Genomic DNA, 20287 nt, shown 5'->3' with positions numbered 1-20287 from the left:
AATAATAACAATAAATAAAAATAATAAATAATAATTAATAATACTAATAAATAATACTAATGAACAATAATAAATAATAATCATAAATAATAATCACAAATAATAAATAATAGTAAGTAGTAAGTAAAAACTTCAATGTTAAGATTATTAGAGCTCCAAACTAACATCTATCTTAAAATCATGTTAGAATCATAGCAGTTTCCTGTAACCAGAAATCCAACGTATCCATTAAATTTCACTCCACTCAATTCTTGTAAGCATCTTAATCTTTAAATTATAAATATAAATAACGAGAAAAAATTCTTGTTTTGTAAAATAGTCAGAGTAAAAACAAATGAGTATCTGATGAAGATAACACTTCAATATCTGCAGCGATGCTTTGGATATTGTCCAAAGCGTAATTATCTGAAAGAGTAGAAATATCTCATACTGTTCACGCTTCTGCGTGTTATCAACTTACATACCTTTAATCAAATGCTAGTCGTTTGGCCATTAGACCACTGGCTCACCAATATTTATGCACTTGACTAGTGATAGAAGATAATGCAGGATATTCGTCCAAATGCAAAGCATTCATATCTTGGCCGGACATAAAAAGAAAACATGTAAGATAGTCAACATTGTTTAAATGAAAATGATGGGAAATGCAACTGCAACCGTGCGAAGTGAGTCAGATTAAGATGCGGTCAAAGATGAATACATTACAAGGTTAGTCACTCCAAAAACGCAAAACTGTTTCACGGAGAATGTATTTGGAAATCCTAGCAATTTACAATTTAGCTGAATGGAATCCCAAGTTCCCTGAAGATTTTTAGGGAAACCAAAGGAAACCTCTTCTTGGGAAGGTGGTCAACCTCATCCTTCCCCACAATGCTACAGAATCCACTGTAAGGAAACTTATTATAGAAGAGAATCCATTGAGTCAACATTTTTTGGCAGTTCTTAAGCAATGTCTTGCTTCTGAGGATACTAGAGTTCTTAACCTCTTTATTTGAGGAAAGAGCTTGTAGCGAGGAAATAAAGACAGAAAAGAAATCTGAACTTAAAGAAGAGTCCCGTCGAATGTGAAGTTGTTCGATCTTTACAAGAATTTATTGTAACTCTCTATAAAAATGAGTTGCAAAACTTCCAACCGGGAGGATAAATTAAAACTGTTTACAAAAGGTTCCAGTTCCAGCGCCTTACGAAAAGTTAAAATCGAGCACTATTTATAGACATGTAACTAGTGATCAGGAAGATGGCAGTTATGAATGGTCTTTAATCGCCTGCAGGGCTACAGAAGAAATATCTGACCCTCTAATTTTCTGGTTTGGAACCATCTTTGCATCGACTTCGATATACACTGCTGGACAATTGCAAAGGACGGATCACAAATTGTAATGTAGCATAACATTGAGCGAGACATGAGGCCTAGTAGGATAAAATATAGTTGCCACACTGTTCAGACATTAGAATAAAGAATATTCATTGTTCTGAAAAGTCCAAAAGCTATGAAACATCTGAAAGATAAAAAATGTTCACTTGATGCTGCGTAACGAAAAATGGAACAATGCATCTAAATGTTAGCAGGCAACTTGAAGACAGGTGTCAGTACGGGATATGTCCACCGTGGAGTGTGATGCAACATTCTACATGTCGTATCATACTTTGCACAACATTATTCAGCAGCTGTTGAGGCAATTTATCCCATTCCTGTGTCAGTGCACGGATGAGGGTGTTCTTGTTTGTCGGAGGATAGTTTCGATCAGCAAGTTGCCTCCTCAAAGCATCCTGTGTTGGTTGTAAACGTAAATGTTTCTAATTACAATCAACACTAAAACAAGTATCTCATNAAAATTTCTCTAAAAACTAAAGTTACAGTAAAATTTCGCCAAATGACAGTGGTGGTGATCAGTTAAAAGTGGATTAACAATAAAGTTTGACAATTAAAAACATGTGTTAAAGGCAATGAAACCCAATAGCGCCGGTGTAAATGTCGAGAATTAAATGATTATAATAATAAGGAAACAAGAGATAAAAAATCTCAAAACTAAAATCAATGAAAGCTAAAAGTCCAAATAGTAAATGTCTAAAAGTAAAAGTCTGACTAGAAGTCTATGAAGTCTAAAATCAAAAGTAGATAAAAATTCAAAATGTAAGGCTAAAAGTTGATTAGTAAAAATTAACGATGACATGCTCTATTGTTGGTTCATGACTGGAGCCAGTTGATCTGGGGCTAGATCAACTGGCTCCAGTCATGAACCAACAATAGAGCATATCATCGTTAATTTTTACTAATCAACTTTTAGCCTTACATTTTGAATTTTTATCTACTTTTGATTTTAGACTTCATAGACTTCTAGTCAGACTTTTACTTTTGGGTATTGATTTCTCTTATATTTCTGAGTATTTGTTTTCGAAAAAGGCAAAATATGTTACGAATGGAAACATGTAATAAAATTATGTTTTCGTAAAGAAAAGGTAAACATATTTCAGTTCTTTCAATAGTATTTAAGTTCCGTGTTAAAACGTTTAAAACGTTACAAACGTTTTAAAAATGCTGAATGTGGAGAAGCTCAAAGAAGACATTTTTTTCTTTTACCAGCGACTATCTAGTTCACCTTTTCAAATAAGTAGATTTAAAATTGTCAAGAAAATATGTAGGTACAAACTTATATTGTTCAAGTGAGAGTGGATTTTAATTTCTTACATGCTCGTATATCGTGGTGTATTTTTTATTAAAATGTTTAATACAATATAAGATAACATTTAAAGAAAACAAACATGCTAAATATCTTAATGGCATTTTTGATGAACAATAAAATGAATTAGCAAATGTGGTAAAGTCAAACTGTGCACTTATATGATATTATTAATTATCCGAGTTAATGAATTTTAGTTGTGGGATTTGTTTTGTCAAAATGAAACGAAATTTAATTGTTTTAAATATCTTAAAGTTAAAAGAATACAAAGATCTAGAACAGTAAACAATGCATTTGAAAGCAAAGAAATAAATTTCCAAAAATTAATTAGACTTAATGCCGCTGTTCCAGAACTACGACAGCACAACCAAGTAAATTAATATTTAAGTTGAAAAAATAAAAACAGTCTTTAAATTCAAATGACCCGTTTAATTGATAATTACAATGGACTTTTGATTGCCTATTAGTTCTATTTAACTTTTTTAGTATCCATGAAATACTTTTTGCTGTTAAAATTTTTTCTTTCCTTAAAATTTAGACCCAGGATTTAAGATTTTTATTTTTTATTTTATCGGCGTTGTTGAACAGCCGATTCTATTTCCAAATTACGATTACCAATGTTCACTCCGTTCTCTAGTTATTAGTGAACACATGTCTAGACAGACTGTCGCTTTAATATAAGTATCTATTAAAAATTAATCTACCACATTATTATGAATGTATGGTTGAGTGCATTTGTTTTATTTTACTCATTTCAGTATTTTAGAGATCCTAATTTAAATTAAAAATATAGACTGTTATAAAATATAAAGAAAATTAGTTTAAAAAAAATTTGGTTTCTACTAAAATTATTCTACATCAATATTATAAAGCTTGGTGGCATTTCAATTTTTCCTTTTCCAATGTTTTGGAGTTCTTAATTTAAATTTAAAATATTTACTAAAAAGTAATGAAGAAATTTTATTCTTATAAGACATAAGTATCCATTCAAAATTAATATGCATCAATATAAAGTGGCATTAAAATTTTAATATAAATTTTAGCTTGACAACATATTTCATTATAAATTAGTTTTAAATGAGCTGAAATCAACGTATATGTCATTTTAATGTTTTATTTTCATCGTTATTGAGCAAAAAAATGTTAATTTAATTAATAAAATTAATATCTAAATGCATTAATTTTTAATTAATCATTTATTTTAAATTTTACAATACCGTCATGTATCAAGTCTTCGGTTAATTACAAAATGACCGATATTAATAATTTAAGAAAAAGATCTAGTATATTTTATAATTAATTTGTTTGGTTTTAATTTAAAAAATTGCAAGAATCCCTTTTTTTGTAATTTCAGAAAATTTTATGCTTTGATAATTTCCCTACGGATTGGAATCTCAAAATGTTATTAAAGTTTTAATATGTATGAACAAATTTAAAAAAATATAAGATTAGATTTTTTTAAATTTTAACATCGCCTAAATCAATTTTTCATTTGATTAAAAGATATTTAATATCATTGAAAAATTGCGAGAGGGGAATTTAAAGGCTTAAATCGGTATTGGAAATTCGCTAACCTGTTGCAGATATGTATTATACTTTAAAACTCTTGATCACTCTTCTGTTAAAAAACAATATTTTCTCAGTAATAAGTGTAATAACAGTTCTGTCAGGAAAACTAGTTTGACTTTGATTGTTTTTAAAATATTTGAATAAATGTTTTGTAGGATTTGAGCAAAAAAACATTTGAATGCCTGTAGTAACACGGTGAAACTATTTCCGGTAAAATGTATGGTTTGTATGGTAAAGGTATTTCTGGTAAAAGAAACAACAAAAAAAAGCATAATTGCACTGAAAAAAACGTACGTCAGTTAAACCATTCAGCCGTGCTTTATGGTGTGAGGATAAAATTACGGAACTTTAATACAGTTACCAAATTTTTACAGTAATTATTCTCTAAGTTTTCTAAAATTATTTCTAAAATTTCATAATAATTATATATATATGTAACATAAAAAGCTTCAATTAATCTTTTTATGTTAGTTTCTTTTATAAAACTTCATCCTAATTAATTATTCTAAACGAAATACTTTCTCACACTTTTAAAAGCCACATCCTGTTCTTAAATCTATTTTTGGCTCAAGTATGCATTTAATTAAGAGCAGGACATTTATCCCTTTGCTCTGTGTGGGAAACGTTCGATCTATTTCATAAACCAATAGCAACTACTAAGATTTCCCTCTTTCCCTAAATTAAGACATTTTACGGATTTTACTTTGCAAGATTTTCCCTAACATATAACCAAGGAGCGCAACTTTTCATGTGCACTTTTACNATATATATATATATATATATATATATATATATATATATATATATATATATATATATATATATATATATATATATATATATATATATATATATATATATATATATATATATATATATATATATATATATATATATATATATATATATATATATATATATATATATATATATAAGTAATACAAGTTATACTTTTTTCCTTAACAAAAGATTTCAGTTCCTTTTCCTTATTTGCTTAATATGTCTAATATATAGATAAAAAAGTTTTTTCTCATCAATGAAACACAACACAATATCAAAATGAATAATAGATAATGAGAAAGTTATTACTATATTTTGATACTACCAAAACATACATAGATTTCATTAATCGTACAACATTGTTTATTGTCGTCGTTTATATAGTGCAGTAAGGATATTATCGAGCGTTGAAAACTTCCCAGTAAACAAAATTGTTTGTTAGTAGCGTCCCCTATGTCTGATTGCAGAATTAGTAAACGTTACGAAGAAAAAAACATTTGTGTAAATGGTTGTAATAAATAATTTTTTAAAACATTAAAATTTCTTACTCGATGAAATTAAAGTAATTAGGACTATCAATACTCTTTTATATTGTAACAGATTTCAGCATTTTTTTATAAAATTGATTTCACTTCATTCATAAAAAGTTTTAAGCTGAACTTAATTAAATTAATTTTTGGTATATAAAGGATACTGAAAAAGCACATTTCATATTTATTGTGAAGTTTTAGTACACCATTATGAGATGAACATAATTCTTTAAAATAGACAAACATGACTTGTTACACCATTTTAAGAAGACATCTAAGAGAGCTTAACATGATTTGTACACAGAAATTTCACACTGTATCATTTTTCATGAACATGAAAAATTAAAAAAAAAAGTAGATGAAACAGCCAACAGTATACTTATAGAATATCATTTATCACAAGAATATCAAAAGTATGGTAAAATGTATACTATAAAAAAATCTGGATCAATTTACAGACAAAAGTACCGGCACTCAGGGTACCGGTACTTTTTACCGTAAAATTCCTTGCTACGAGGACATGTTGCGAATCAAAAAAAATTTGATATGCTGTAATTTTTACAGTAATAGTTATGGTAAATTCACTAAATTACTCTAATTAAATGAATATGACTGTAAAAATTATTGATAAATATTTTACGGTAAAAATGAATTTTGCATTAAAATAGAATGTACTTATAATGCTCTCAAAGTACTGGTACTTTATCGTAGTTTGATCCGGATTTTTTTACGGTGTCTGTCGGATGAAGAATTTACAGAAATTCCTGGCTCTAATCTATTCTAAATAAAAATTTTAAAATGTTTAAATATCACAGATTATTTCAAAGTAGTTTATCACTCATTTTAAACAAAATTAAGGTTTTATATAGTAAGATATTGAAGTTTTAATTTTTTCCTTAAACTGTTATAGATTTTATTATGCGTATAAATATTTTTACGAAGCCAGCTAAAATCCCATAACTTTTAAATACTTTCTAAATTTCTATAAAGAAGTCTGAACCTTACAACGTAAACTCACTATTTATTGATATAATGTTTTATTAATCAATAAATAAGGAAAAAAAATTTTATTTGAAAAATATTTTGCTCATAACTAGTACTCATGCATTATTATGAAAGAATTTTTACTGTATTAAAATTACAGTGACATATTACTCATGTAAATATTAGCTATGATGATGTTAGATTCAATGGGGATACTTTTTTTTTGTTTTGTCTTAGAAAAATACTTGATTACTTTGAAGTTTATATCTTATCTAGATTATTGTAAACTGTTTTCTCAAACTGTTCTACTATATAGAATTTCAGCGTAGCAAATTTGCAAATTATGGAAGTTTTCCAGTTCCAAAAATTCTGAATCGGTCTTGAATACGATGAGCAATTTCCAATACAAAATTTTTTTATTTTGTTAATTTTCTATTTTTAGAACCTAATAATTTTGTTTTTACATTTTAACTGATTTTTCGTCTTTTAAAAATTCAGCGCTGTTCAATGTCAAAATACGTAATTTTACCAGTCTCGAGGAAATGTCATATTTCTCGCCAAGAGTGTTTGCATGAATTTTGAGTAAGATGAGCTTGTAATAAGATTGTAAAAATCTTATTGTGTAAAAGCTTATAAAGGAAATTTTATTATTTTGTATTTAAAACGTTATTGCCAGAAATATTGGAACTTTTTTCGAATAAGTTGTGCTTAATTTAAAATAAGATTAAAGATGTTTCCTGATATTTTCGATCTTTAGAGCCTTATATTTTATTTTTAGAGCTTATTTATCTTTAATCCAACATCTGTCTTTTTTTAAAGTTTCAGCAAAACTAAATTGCAAATTGCATATTTTTTACAGTCCCGCAAAAAGCTATGCTTGTTACCAAGGAATTTTTAACTGATTGCTATAAATACTTTTTTCAAGTGAAAAAATAAAACTTTTACTACAAGATATTGCTATTTTTTAGATATCACTACAATTCTTCAAAATTCATCAGCTGTGTGAATGCATTTAGCGTAATTAAGCTAATACTTCTTAAATTAGAATGGTGTCATAAATGACTTATATAATTGAGTAATAAATATAGTCAAAATGAGTTCTAAATATTAGACAAAAGAAGTATTTTCTCAGATAGGAATGAGAATGCTAAATATTATGTTATAAAGTTATATATTATGTAATAAAGAATCTTCAAAAAAACGATGAAAGAAAAATTCTTTGTGTGTTTGAAATCAACGTTACAAGTTCAGGGATGTGATTCTTCAGCGGATTAGCGGATTTCCGTTNACATCTGTCTTTTTTCAAAGTTTCAGCAAAACTAAATTGAAAATTACATATTTTTTACAGTCCCGCAAAAAGCTATGCTTGTTACCAAGGAATTTTTAACTAATTGCTATAAATACTGATTTCAAGTGAAGAAATAAAACTTTTACTACAAGCTATTGCTATTTTTTAGATATCACTACAATTCTTCAAAATTCATCAGCTGTGTGAATGCGTTTAGCGTAATTAAGCTAATACTTTTTAAATTAGAATGGTGCCATAAATAACTTATATAATTGAGTAATAAATATAGTCAAAATGAGTTTTAAATATCAGACAAAAGAAGTATTTTCTCAGATAGGAATGATAATGCTAAATATTATGTAATAAAGTTATATATTATGTAATAAAGTTATATATTATGTAATAAAGAATCTTCAAAAAACCGATGAAAGAAAAATTCTTTGTGTGTTTGAAATCAACGTTACAAGTGTTAGAATTTACAGCAACAAACACAAAAAAAAATATTGTAGACCTGCGTTGTACGTCACATTACTGTCACCAACTTTATTACATTTTCAATGTGCGGAAGATCTTTAAAAAAACATTACAGAGCGTAAACATTTGATCGGTTCACTGGTTAGACAGTTAAAACCATATTTTAAAGATCCCGATAAGTCACACCGATTTTAAATACACGAAAAATCCAAACATTAAAGGGTGTGTGTTTTTTTTTAAATACACTCTGTAAATAAAAGGGTTTCTCAAAGTTGAACAAAAATGCGTCGAAATAGCTCCGAAACAAATATAGTCAATTATAAAAGCAGCATATACTTATTATTGAGTATAGTGACGTGCTCGAAATTGAAACAGCTCTGAGCATTCACTTTAGTTTGTAAATAAAAATTTCGGCTAAGTACATTTAAAAAAAATAGGAATAGGCAAAGGAAGTAGTTGATTTCCTATCTAAAGATATTCTTTTTACGTGATATAAATTTGGAACAAAGGTAAGTGCAGTAAGCTTTTATCTAATTAGGCTTTGTTTTCGAATATTTGATGATTATAAACTGAAAAAGTTTGAATTTAGTCATATTTGATATGTTTCAATTTGTCATGATGTTACATTTTTGAGAAACTCTTTTTTAAAGTGTGGAATTTTGTGCTCGATTCTGGAATTTAAACTATCGCTGACGGGAGGGGATTCTAGTTAAATTTTTTCATAGATAAGCTGCCCTTTTCTTAATCTGGCAAATCTGATAACATTGCAAATCTGGCAATAAGATGAGAAGTTATTATAGCAGATTCAGATGTTATTTTGTGGATTTTATATAATTTATTATTCCTACAGCACATTATTTTTATTTCCAAAATTTGTGATGGAGACTTGCCCATAAATGATAAGAATATTTTTGTTCCATGATTTCTTTTTATCGTAATTTATATTCATGCCAGCAAATTTATGATTGTTTTGCTGTTCTGTGGATATTTGAATGAAAAGTGTGAAGTCATCTCATACTGAGGAAATTTTGGTGTTAATTTGAAGATAAAAAGATCCTATTCGTAGAAATAAAATTGCGGACTCAATTTTTTTTTTACACTTCTGGATAATTTATTTTAATCCTATTTTCCAGTTTCCTTATTGTGATTACTTCTTCCCAATATTAAAAGTCCCGAATTTATATCAGTTTGTTTATTTGGAGAAGATAAGTTTTTGTCAGCATTTTCGCAACTTATGTTGTCTCTACGCTCAAGCTTATTTGTGCATTTAAGGTTTTCCCTTCAAAATATTAAAATTGTAACTAATTGGCCTAAAACTTCGTTACATATCCTTATTTGTTGTCTCACATAAATTGTTGAAAAGCTACGTATGTTAAAAGCAAGAAAAAAATTAAAGACATTTAAGAAATGAAGTAACAAAAAAAAAAATCGCTTACATTTAAATAAAACCCGCCTCTAAAATAATGCGAGCGTTAATCAAAAAAGCTCTTAAAATTAAAAATTTAAAAAAGATTAAGTATAAAAAAAAATAAAGGAAGATCACTGTAATTTATATTATTAACGGATATTTAAATGTCATAAAACTTTCTTCGCTTTGATGAAATCGTTTTCTGATATTTGCTCTAAGCAAAAATTTCACCAAAGCAACAACATAATTATCGTAGCTTCCTTCAAGGAAGCGAATTTCGTAAATTTTTTTTAAAAAAAGTATTGTGGTTACCGTAATAAATTTTCAACTAATCACCTTTTTGTGGACAATATATGGGTGAATTAATGTAGTCCCAACAACACAATAAGGATGTATAGAACAGAGGTATAAATTACACCCATGCCCGAAGCAAGATTCGAATCCGGGATCTTCCTAGCACGAGGCCAGTTTTTTTGAACACCTTACAACCGGTGGGCTTTTTCCATCAGTCTAGTCTTACTCTAGTCATACTAGTCTAGTCTTCATTCTAGATAACAACACGTTTCTTTAGAAAATACGTGATTTTGAGGCGAATTCATTCTAAAAATTAAACGAAATACAGCTCATGGATTGCTAAATCATCAAAAGGGAGGGTTTTATTTCTGAAAGTGATTAAGCAGTAGTTAGTGAGAAAACTGAAACAAATATTTTTTTGTTTAGTGACGCTCTTATTAGTTATGAAAGTTAAAATATTTTTTTTTTACCAAAAATTATATTGAACATTTTAAAGAGTTAGTTCCTTCATAATACCCTTCCTTTCTATTTTCTTATACTTTAAAAAGCAAATATTTATTGTAATTTAATTGTTGTCAGGATCCGTTTTAACTATATTGAAACTAGTTTGAAATTTAATATATTTAGATGAAACACTTTCAAATTTTCTACGACTCACAATTTTGGAAATTTAATTATTTTTAACGTTTAAAATTTAATTATTACAAAGCATTTTCTTTTCAGTTTTGCGTTTCTACAAATACGTAATTAGTAACTGTAATTAGGGAATATACTCTTTTGAAGTATAAAACGGTTTATTGTTTGATCTTCAGTGGTGGTAAGACGTCTATCTTGACAACGTCTCTAGAAAAAAACTGACAACATTGCATCAATCATGCCGTTGGTCACGAAATTATGAAGCTTATACTTTCATTACTAACGCCCTGACTCATAATGATCTGTTGTGAAAAGGCTCTACTTTATATATAAATGCAAATAATCAATTAAATGTTTTTTTTTCAAAATTTATATTCAGATATTGTTAAATAAGTTTAGAAACGTTAATTGTCTTTTTTATTAAATTTCTAAAACTTTTCATGGAAATTTTTGAGTTTCATACAGAAGCTAGTGAACGTGTAACTTTCTCATTTAATTGTATAAAATTTTACTAGTATATTTATAACATTTTGATTACTTCTTACGTTTATAAAATTTTGCACATTTATCATAAATTCTTTAATATTTTTTAACTTGATTCATAAGCTTTTTAAATTTACTAAATAGGCATAGATCAATTTGAATGGCGAGAGTATAAAATATTGCTTTCAAGAACATTTATTTTAAATCATAGTANTGATGAAATCGTTTTCTGATATTTGCTCTAAGCAAAAATTTCACCAAAGCAACAACATAATTATCGTAGCTTCCTTCAAGGAAGCGAATTTCGTAAATTTTTTTTAAAAAAAGTATTGTGGTTACCGTAATAAATTTTCAACTAATCACCTTTTTGTGGACAATATATGGGTGAATTAATGTAGTCCCAACAACACAATAAGGATGTATAGAACAGAGGTATAAATTACACCCATGCCCGAAGCAAGATTCGAATCCGGGATCTTCCTAGCACGAGGCCAGTTTTTTTGAACACCTTACAACCGGTGGGCTTTTTCCATCAGTCTAGTCTTACTCTAGTCATACTAGTCTAGTCTTCATTCTAGTTAACAACGCGTTTCTTTAGAAAATACGTGATTTTGAGGCGAATTCATTCTAAAAATTAAACGAAATACAGCTCATGGATTGCTAAATCATCAAAAGGGAGGGTTTTATTTCTGAAAGTGATTAATCAGTAGTTGTGAGAAAACTGAAGCAAATATTGTTTTGCTTGGTGACGCTCTTATTAGTAATGAAAGTTAAAATATTTTATTTTTTTGCTACTATTTATTACTACTACTATTTTTTTACTATTTATTTTAAACGTTACCAGAAATATATTGAACATTTGAAAGGGTTTGTTACTTTACAATACCCTTCCTTTCTATTTTCTTATACTTTAAAAAGCAAATATTTATTGTAATTTAATTGTTGTCAGCATCCATTTTAACTATATTGAAACTGGTTTGAAATTTAATATATTTAAATAAAACACTTTCAAATTTTTCACGAAGCGCAATTTAGGATATTTAATTATTTTTAACGTTTAAAGTTTAATTATTACAAAACTGTTTCTTTCAGTTCTGCGTTTCTACAAATACGTATTTGAAAATGTAATTAAAGAATGAACTCTTTTGAAGTATCATACGGTTTATTGTTTGATCTTCAGAGGTGGCAAGACGTCTATCTTGACAACTTGTCTGGAAAAAAAAACTGACAACATTGCATCAATCATGCCGTTGGTCACGAAATTGTGAAGCTTATACTTTCATTACTAACGCCCCGACTCCCAATGATCTGTTGTAAAAAGGTTCTACTTTATATATAAATGCAAATAATAAATTTAAGTTTTTTTTTTCAAAATTTATATTCAAATGTTGTTAAATAAGTTGTTAATTGTCTTTTTTTATTAAATTTCTGAAACTTTTCATGGAAATTTTTGAGTTTCATACAGAAGCTAGTGAACGTGTAACTTTTTTATTTAATTTTATAAAATTTTATTACTATATTTAAAGCATTTTAATTACTCATTATGTTTATAAAATTTTGCACATTTATCATAAATTCTTTAATATTTTTTAATTAGATTCATAAGTTTTTTAAATTTAATAAATAGGTATAGATCAATAGGTATAGATGGCGAGAGTATAAAATATTGTTTTCAAGAACATTTATTTTAAATCATAGTAAGTTTAAAAAAATATCAATATGGTGTTACTTAAAAAATTAAGTAAATAAATAAAATTTTTACTATATCTTTCAATAGCATTAAGTTTTTTTTCTTAATTGAAACCTTGAAAGAAGTTGATGAGATATGAGCTTCATATAAAAAAACATGGTTATTCGAGTTTAATCATGCTGAATTATTTAAACTTTTCACAACACCGCACAAGTCTTGTTGGATTTGTGTCAAAATTAAGTTATCTGCATAAATAATTTGTATAGTTACGAATGAGACAAAATAATTACTAATTTATGTTACTTTTATGATTTTCTCTTATTATAACTCAAATTCATTACCTTTGTAATTATTTTTTAACATTAGCAACTCGTTTCTCACAATATCATTATGGAAAACAAATTTTTAATGGAATCATGATATTGTTATTCTTACTTTTTAGAATAAGAAGTTCAGCTGGCTCCTTAATATCATTTTACCAAGCAAAAAGTGCAATATAAGTGACAGTATAAATGAATTATAGAACAACTACCACCATTAAAATCTGAAGTTAACATTTAGTTGCTTAACACTTGAAAAACGGGGAAATATATATCTAAAATTTCAAATTTCTGCAAAATGCGTGTATTTTTAGAATTATTCTCCTTTATTTATTTATTGATGTATGCATATACATTCAAAACTAAAAAGATTTGCATGCCCCAGTCAGGATTTGAAGGTTTGCAAAAATCTGACATTTGTAAATAAGCTGTCATTGTTTTCTGGGTTAGAATATTTAACATTATAACCTGGAAACATTGAGACCGAAATGTTTTAAATAGCACTCAAAATTGGGAACTCCTTACTTCCACCAAGAGCGCACCATTTTCACTCAGGTATATACTACTCAGATTATACTATTTTCACTCAGGGATTTTCACTTAGAACATACCATTTTCTTTCAAGGACATAGCACTTAGAACATATTTTCACACCACTCAGAATATAATATTTTCATTCATTGGAGCACCAGTAATAACACGTAACGCACGACACACTGTTAGAACACTATTTTCACTTGAAAAAAAACACATTTAAGTACAACACTTAGAGCACTGCTTAATAAAACTTGTAAATTAACTTTAACAGTTGAATTTATACGCGTGACTCTTCTTGGAAATATATCTTTTTAGATTGACCAACAAATGTGCTTTCATTCCAAACTGGAAGCGGGGTATAGCGCATCACTTTGTGTTTGGTGGAAAAAACGCTATTGCAACTTGTGCAACTCACGCATTCTCCGTCACAGTTTCCAAATTCAGGACTCAGTTTCTCTTTGGCTAAATGGTACACACTTCCATCAGATAAATCTTTGTACTGATTAAATTGCAAACGCATTGAAAAGTTTGGATCGGAGCTGAATCTGCGACGGGACATTTCCCCATTGTTGTGATTGGCTTCGTCCGAATAGGATAATCCCATGTATTTTGAGAGATTTTTAACATCAGGGGCAACTTTGTCTCGTGTGTTGGTGTTCAAGCGAGTTTGGAGAAGGGGTTCTGGAGTAGGAACAGCTGCATTGGCGTGAGGTATGCGATTGGAAGATGAAGCAGAACTAGATGGTTGGAGGCTCCTTGATTGCAACAATTTCCAACAGCAGCAAAAGCAACACCAGAAGCAAGTGCAAGGATTTCCTGCGCATATTTTTTCTCGAAAAGCAACTCGAAAACGATTGGACATAACACTGTAGAGCAGAGGATTGATGGTCGAATTAAAGTAATAAAAACATCCTGAAAAAATGTCCATGTTGGTTAGGTTGTAAAAATAAGATGCATAGATTATATTTTAGACAATAGGTGAATTCAGGAAAAAAATGCTACACTTGCGGGAAAATTGCATAGTTTTTTTTTAAATCAATGAGTTTTAAATCAATCAGTGAGATGTCATATACTTAGCATCAGGTTAATTTAGCAATAAGTAATATCCTGACAGATATAAATAGTTGGATACGTTGCAATAAACAGGGTGTCCCAAAACGACCGCATATACTCTGCACAGATAGATTCCTCGTTGGGAGTACATAAAAACTGTCCAAAGAAGCGTTCTTGTACGATCCATAGTTTGCGAAAAAAATACGAAAAACAAGGTATGACGTCACTGCCGGTGCAAGAAAAAAACACTTTATTCGACATATCAACAACAGTATTTGCATATCTTTCAAGATGATAATATTTAAACGTTCGCCGCACATATTCTGCTTTAAATTGTGCATAGTATACTGTTGTTGATATGTTCAATAAAGTGTTTTCTCTTGCACCGACAGTAACGTCATACTTTGTTTTTCGTATTTTTCTCGTAAACTATGGATCGTAATGGAACGCTTCTTTGGACAGTTTTTATGTTCTCCCAACGAGGAATCTAGCCGTGCAGAGTTTATGCGGTCGTTTTGGGACACCCTGTACTACAATTGCAATACGTTGTTCTAATTTCTTCAGTTTGAAAGGAAAAATAGGCATTCACACAGAATTAACCATAGGTGCCAAATTTGCATTTTAGTGTCGTAATTGATCATAAATACTTAAATTTTGTTCAATTTATTAATAGGCTAAGTCCACTGTTCGTTGAGGCTCATAAACTCTGATAATTGCTTCGCACAATAATTGTAGCATAAAACATTTTTTTTTCTTTTTTTACAAAAGTTGAAATTATATGTACTATGAAGAATATTTTTGCTTACGCTTGAGCCCCCACTTTCCAAGCCCAATGTTCATTTCTCTAAATTAAAATTAATTATTTATTTTGAGAAAAATTCGATCGGTAATAAGTATGAAAGATCTTGTATGATTCCATTTCTCTTATGATTCTATTAAGATCTAACAGAAAACATAAATAATTTCGCTTCAGTATCAATTTTTAAAGTAACATTTAAAATTAAAGGGATATTGTTACAAAGAATTTGGCGAGTTCACTATCGTAATTTAATATTTTTGCGTTCTAAACAGGCTGATATATTTAATATAATTTTCACATGCGTCACATTATGCCTGTAACTGATTGTTAAGTTCTAAATCATTTAACTAATTTCTTTAGCGGTAATTGATAATAGTCTATTAACGCAATTTACACCAAAAACAAAATAATCGAGAAACAGTTAACTAGTTTAGACTCAGATTTAAATAAGTTTAACTTAATATGGAGCTCAGTGCACTGTAAAAAATTCTGAATGAAATTACGGTAAAAAGTCTCGGCACTCCAGGTGTTGGTAAATTTTACCGCAAAATCCATTGCGTCCGAAATATTTTTTGGAATAGAATATTTGATATACCATAATTTTAAAACAGTAATATTTACTATAAAATCACTGCAATTAAATTTATATTAGTAAACTTTTTAGCACAAAATTCTTAAAAATGCAAGTACCGTAAAGTGGATTTTATGAATAATGCACTCAAGGTACCAATACTTTTTATCATAATTTGATCCGCAATTTTTCACAAGCAATATCATAGAATTACGTTATAATAGAGAAACAACGCCTTTAGTTTAAAACTCTTAATTTAGAAAACATTCAATATCAAAAACATACTAATAGCAGAGTAAAACAAGAAAAATAAATATTACAAGATAATACCTTTAAATTTTGGACACAAAAATATATTCCACTTAAACAATACCTTTATTACTTTTATTAATTTTATTCTCATTACAAAATATGCAAATTAATGTGGGAAAACTGGATTTTATCATTTGATTTTCTGGCCAATAAAAGTGTACCGGCAACAATAAAAAACTACGGCTCCATCATTACATTTGTATACATAGTTTTATTATTAAATTGCTTTTAACTAACAATTCAGACAGAATTGTTTTACATTTTGATTAAAATACACCTTTTTTAAAATACACCCAACATTTAAATTTTATTATTCATAAGAAATAATTAATTCTTTTTTTTAAAATAATGCAATGATTTAAAAAAAATTTCTTTATACGAAATCCTTTTTGTTACTACTAGATGACAATAAAAAAGTTATATCGTTATGCTGTTATTGTCTTTGCCTTATGCAAATCACATTATCGAGTAAAATCTGACCAAACTTTATTTCCGTTTTAATTCAGATTTCACTGTTAAGATTTATTAGTTCATTTTTTAAAACTGTTTCCCCGAAGAAGTAAAATACGATGAAATAATTTCAATTAGACCGGTAATTATCGGATAATAACAGTCAAATATCTAAAAAAAATTCGGAAAATTAAAAAACAAGCTCGCTATTTCAAAATTTTTTTCTTTGCAGCGTTTATAATGTTGCTTTACAAAATGCTAAGATATATTAGGACGGAAATTAATATTGCTATTTTTTGTTGAAAAAATTTGTGTATTTTATAAAAACAATTCCTTTAGTTACTTATTTCATTATTGATGGTAAAATTATTATGATGGGACTTATCTTGCAAGTTATTGTTCAAGAATGGTGCAAGCAATAGTTTTCTGAAAAGTGTATAAGCTCTAAAATGACAATGAAATATTTTTATGTTCAGGTTAGCACCCTGCTTCAGTTTAATCAAATTGCTAATAATTCCAATGATAAATTTAAATGTAAGGATAATCGATGATTAACCTGCAAATCGCTCGTCAGTGCTAATTCTTCTTTAAATTTCCCTCTTTGAAAGGCTACCAACTGTATTTATAAGAATAAATGTTTAATTTGTGATGAAATATATATAGGACAAACCTCCCAACCCCTTCACAAAAGAATTCATTTACATAGGTCTTTAACAAACAAGTTTAACTGTAATAATAACAATAGCCTTGAAATTAAAAATTTTTCTGAACACGGGTTTAAAAATATTTCAATAGAGGTTCTGAATTTCGTTAAAAACCCTAAAAAACGTCTTGAGGTTGAAAATAAATATATGATCATTAAAGAATCTATTTTTCCTTACGGTCTAAATACTAACTTCAATTTTAAATCTTTTGATAATAATGAGTGTATTTATAATATTTTCAAACTTTTTAAAAATTACAATAATAATAATAGAGGAAAAAGAGGTAACAGTAAAAATGAAATTAAATATAACTTAAAAGATTTTGTTAATGATTGCATTAACTGCTATGATCAACCTAATGCTATTAAGTCTATTAAAACTAAAATTCTAGGGGTTAAACTTAATTTTCACAACAAACTTTTAAATTTTTTAAAGTTAGATCAAGTAAAAATTAATTCAAAACAATATTTTTCTAATTTTTTAAACTTAGTTGAAGATCTAGCTAGATATAGGTTTAAAAATAATTATAAGCACAAGGATTTACCCAAACCAGATTATTTTGTTTTAGATTTTACCAATAAAATATTTAATAATCATAACATAAATGCAATTATAGGTAAAAATAAAAACCTTCTTCCTTTCCAACTTAATTGTAAAACAACTTTTAGATACACTAAGAGTCTAAAAAATTTAATCTGTAATTATAGAAATTTAGCTACAGATAATTTAAACTATGTATGTAATTGTGATGAATTTAAAGATACTCCTTTTTTTGATAACTTCCATAAACACGTTATTACAGGGGATTTAGATATTATTGACAACGATAATATTAAAAAATTTATGTCTTTAGGTTCAAAATTTAGACCATCTTTTCCAACTTCAAAAAACAAAGTTATTTCCATTTTTATTAAAAATCTCGATGATTTTATTTTAAAATTATCTTACAAACATAATTTCCCAATTGAAGGTTTCTTTGAATGGAGAGAGAATATCATTAAAGATTTTAAAATCAATATTAAAAGGGACAAATTAGTTTTTCAAAAGGATTTAATTTTTAACTCTGTTTTAAGACAAGATATTAAAAATATTCAAAATAAATTTTGTATAACCACTGTTGATAAAGCTAGTAATAATTTTGCAATTATTTGAAAATTTTTTTACAAACAACTTCTTTCCAATGAACTTAATAGCAATATTACCTACAAAAAACTTAACACCAACAGTGATATTATTATTAATAAAATTAATGCTATCTATAAAAGACTTAAAATTAAACCAAATAATATTAACAATTTTCCTTTTCTTTTTGCCAATCCAAAATTCCATAAGACTCCAACCAAATTCAGGTTTATTGCAAGTGGCGTTAATAGTAACATGAAAAAAATCGGTATTTACTTTGAGAACATTCTTAAAAAAGTTTATAACAAAATTAATAAACTTACTAAAAATAATAACTATTTAAATTGGAATATTAAAAATAGCATTCAGGTTTTAAATACACTAAAAACTTTAAAAAATGTAGATTCAATTCACTGTTTTGATTTCGAAAACCTCTATACTTCCCTTCCAACTAATAAAATTCATGATGACCTTCTTCAAATTCATAGCATGTTTAATCTCAGTGATATTATTAATGAAGATAACTGGAACTTTCTAGTACATATTAACCTTAACAACAATTATATTCTTTTCAATGACCACCTTTTTCAACAAATTAATGGTATTCCCATGGGAAATAATTTCAGTACTAACATCTGCAATATTTTTCTTTTTCTACAAGAATATAGATTTGTAAAATCACATGTTAATCTTCCAATTGATTCTCTCTTTCTCAGATTCATTGATGATCTATTAGTTATTAATTTTAATGATTTCGATATTCTAGCAAAACATATTTATCCAAATGAATTAATTCTTAATAAAACAAATAATAGTAATTCTTCAGCAAATTTTTTAGATTTGACTCTTAATATTAATGCAGATAAAAATATTACATTTAAACTTTTTGACAAAAGAAATGAATTTAAATTTCCAGTTAAAAAATGCATAGATTTCAACTCTAACTTAGCCAATAAGGTTTTTTCTAATATTATTGCCAATCAAATTCATAGATTTTACAGGAATAATTCTAACTATAACGAGTTTTTATTAGATACTGATATATATAAAAACGATTTAATTAATAGCCATTTTCCTAGTTCATTTCTTAATTTCTATTTTAAAAAAATCTTAAAAAACTTGGTACATTAATTTTTAATTTTTATTTAATTTTTCTGTTTTAAGAATAAGCTCTGATTTTTTCAAGGTAGGAACTAACTATGATAAACTATTCCTAAAGCCACTGGACGGAATAGTTTGGATGTATGACCTTTTATACTGGATTAGTTAAATATTTTTTAGTTACTTTTTAATATTTGTAGCCTCTTAAAATTAATTTAATTTTAATTGTCCAGTATAATAAACAGTTTATTTATTTATTTATTTATTTAATTATTTTTATTTTTGTATAAGTGGAATGGGCTCTGGTTCGTAAAGAACCACCCCAAATGAATGCAGGTGATACGTGTATACTTTAAAATTATGTAAGGTTGTATGAATGAAGAATAAAACCTATAAACGGTTTTCTATTCCTGTATGCAGGCTCTGATTTTTAAATAAGTCACCCTATGAAAGATGGATATGTGTATTCTGTAAAATTATGTTAGATTTTATGAATGAAGG

The 20287-nt window shown here is 27.5% G+C and overlaps 1 protein-coding gene across 1 annotated transcript in view; it reads right to left on the bottom strand.

The window, feature by feature from the left end:
• Positions 1–319: 319 nt before the first annotated feature.
• Positions 320–20287, bottom strand: part of LOC110283358 (neuromedin-U receptor 2-like) — a 68619-nt gene continuing 48651 nt past the window's right edge. The window contains exons 4-6 of the mRNA XM_071180326.1: positions 14090–14586; positions 1647–1797; positions 320–405 (exon numbers count right to left, since the gene is read on the bottom strand). Of these exons, the coding sequence (XP_071036427.1) occupies positions 320–405; positions 1647–1797; positions 14090–14586 (734 nt within the window). The remainder of the gene's footprint in view (positions 406–1646; positions 1798–14089; positions 14587–20287) is intronic.

The sequence above is a fragment of the Parasteatoda tepidariorum genome, chromosome 4, assembly GCF_043381705.1.
Source record: "Parasteatoda tepidariorum isolate YZ-2023 chromosome 4, CAS_Ptep_4.0, whole genome shotgun sequence".
Lineage (NCBI taxonomy): Eukaryota > Metazoa > Arthropoda > Arachnida > Araneae > Theridiidae > Parasteatoda > Parasteatoda tepidariorum.
Note: the sequence above shows the minus strand (reverse complement) of the source record. Positions and strands in the feature narration are given on the sequence as shown.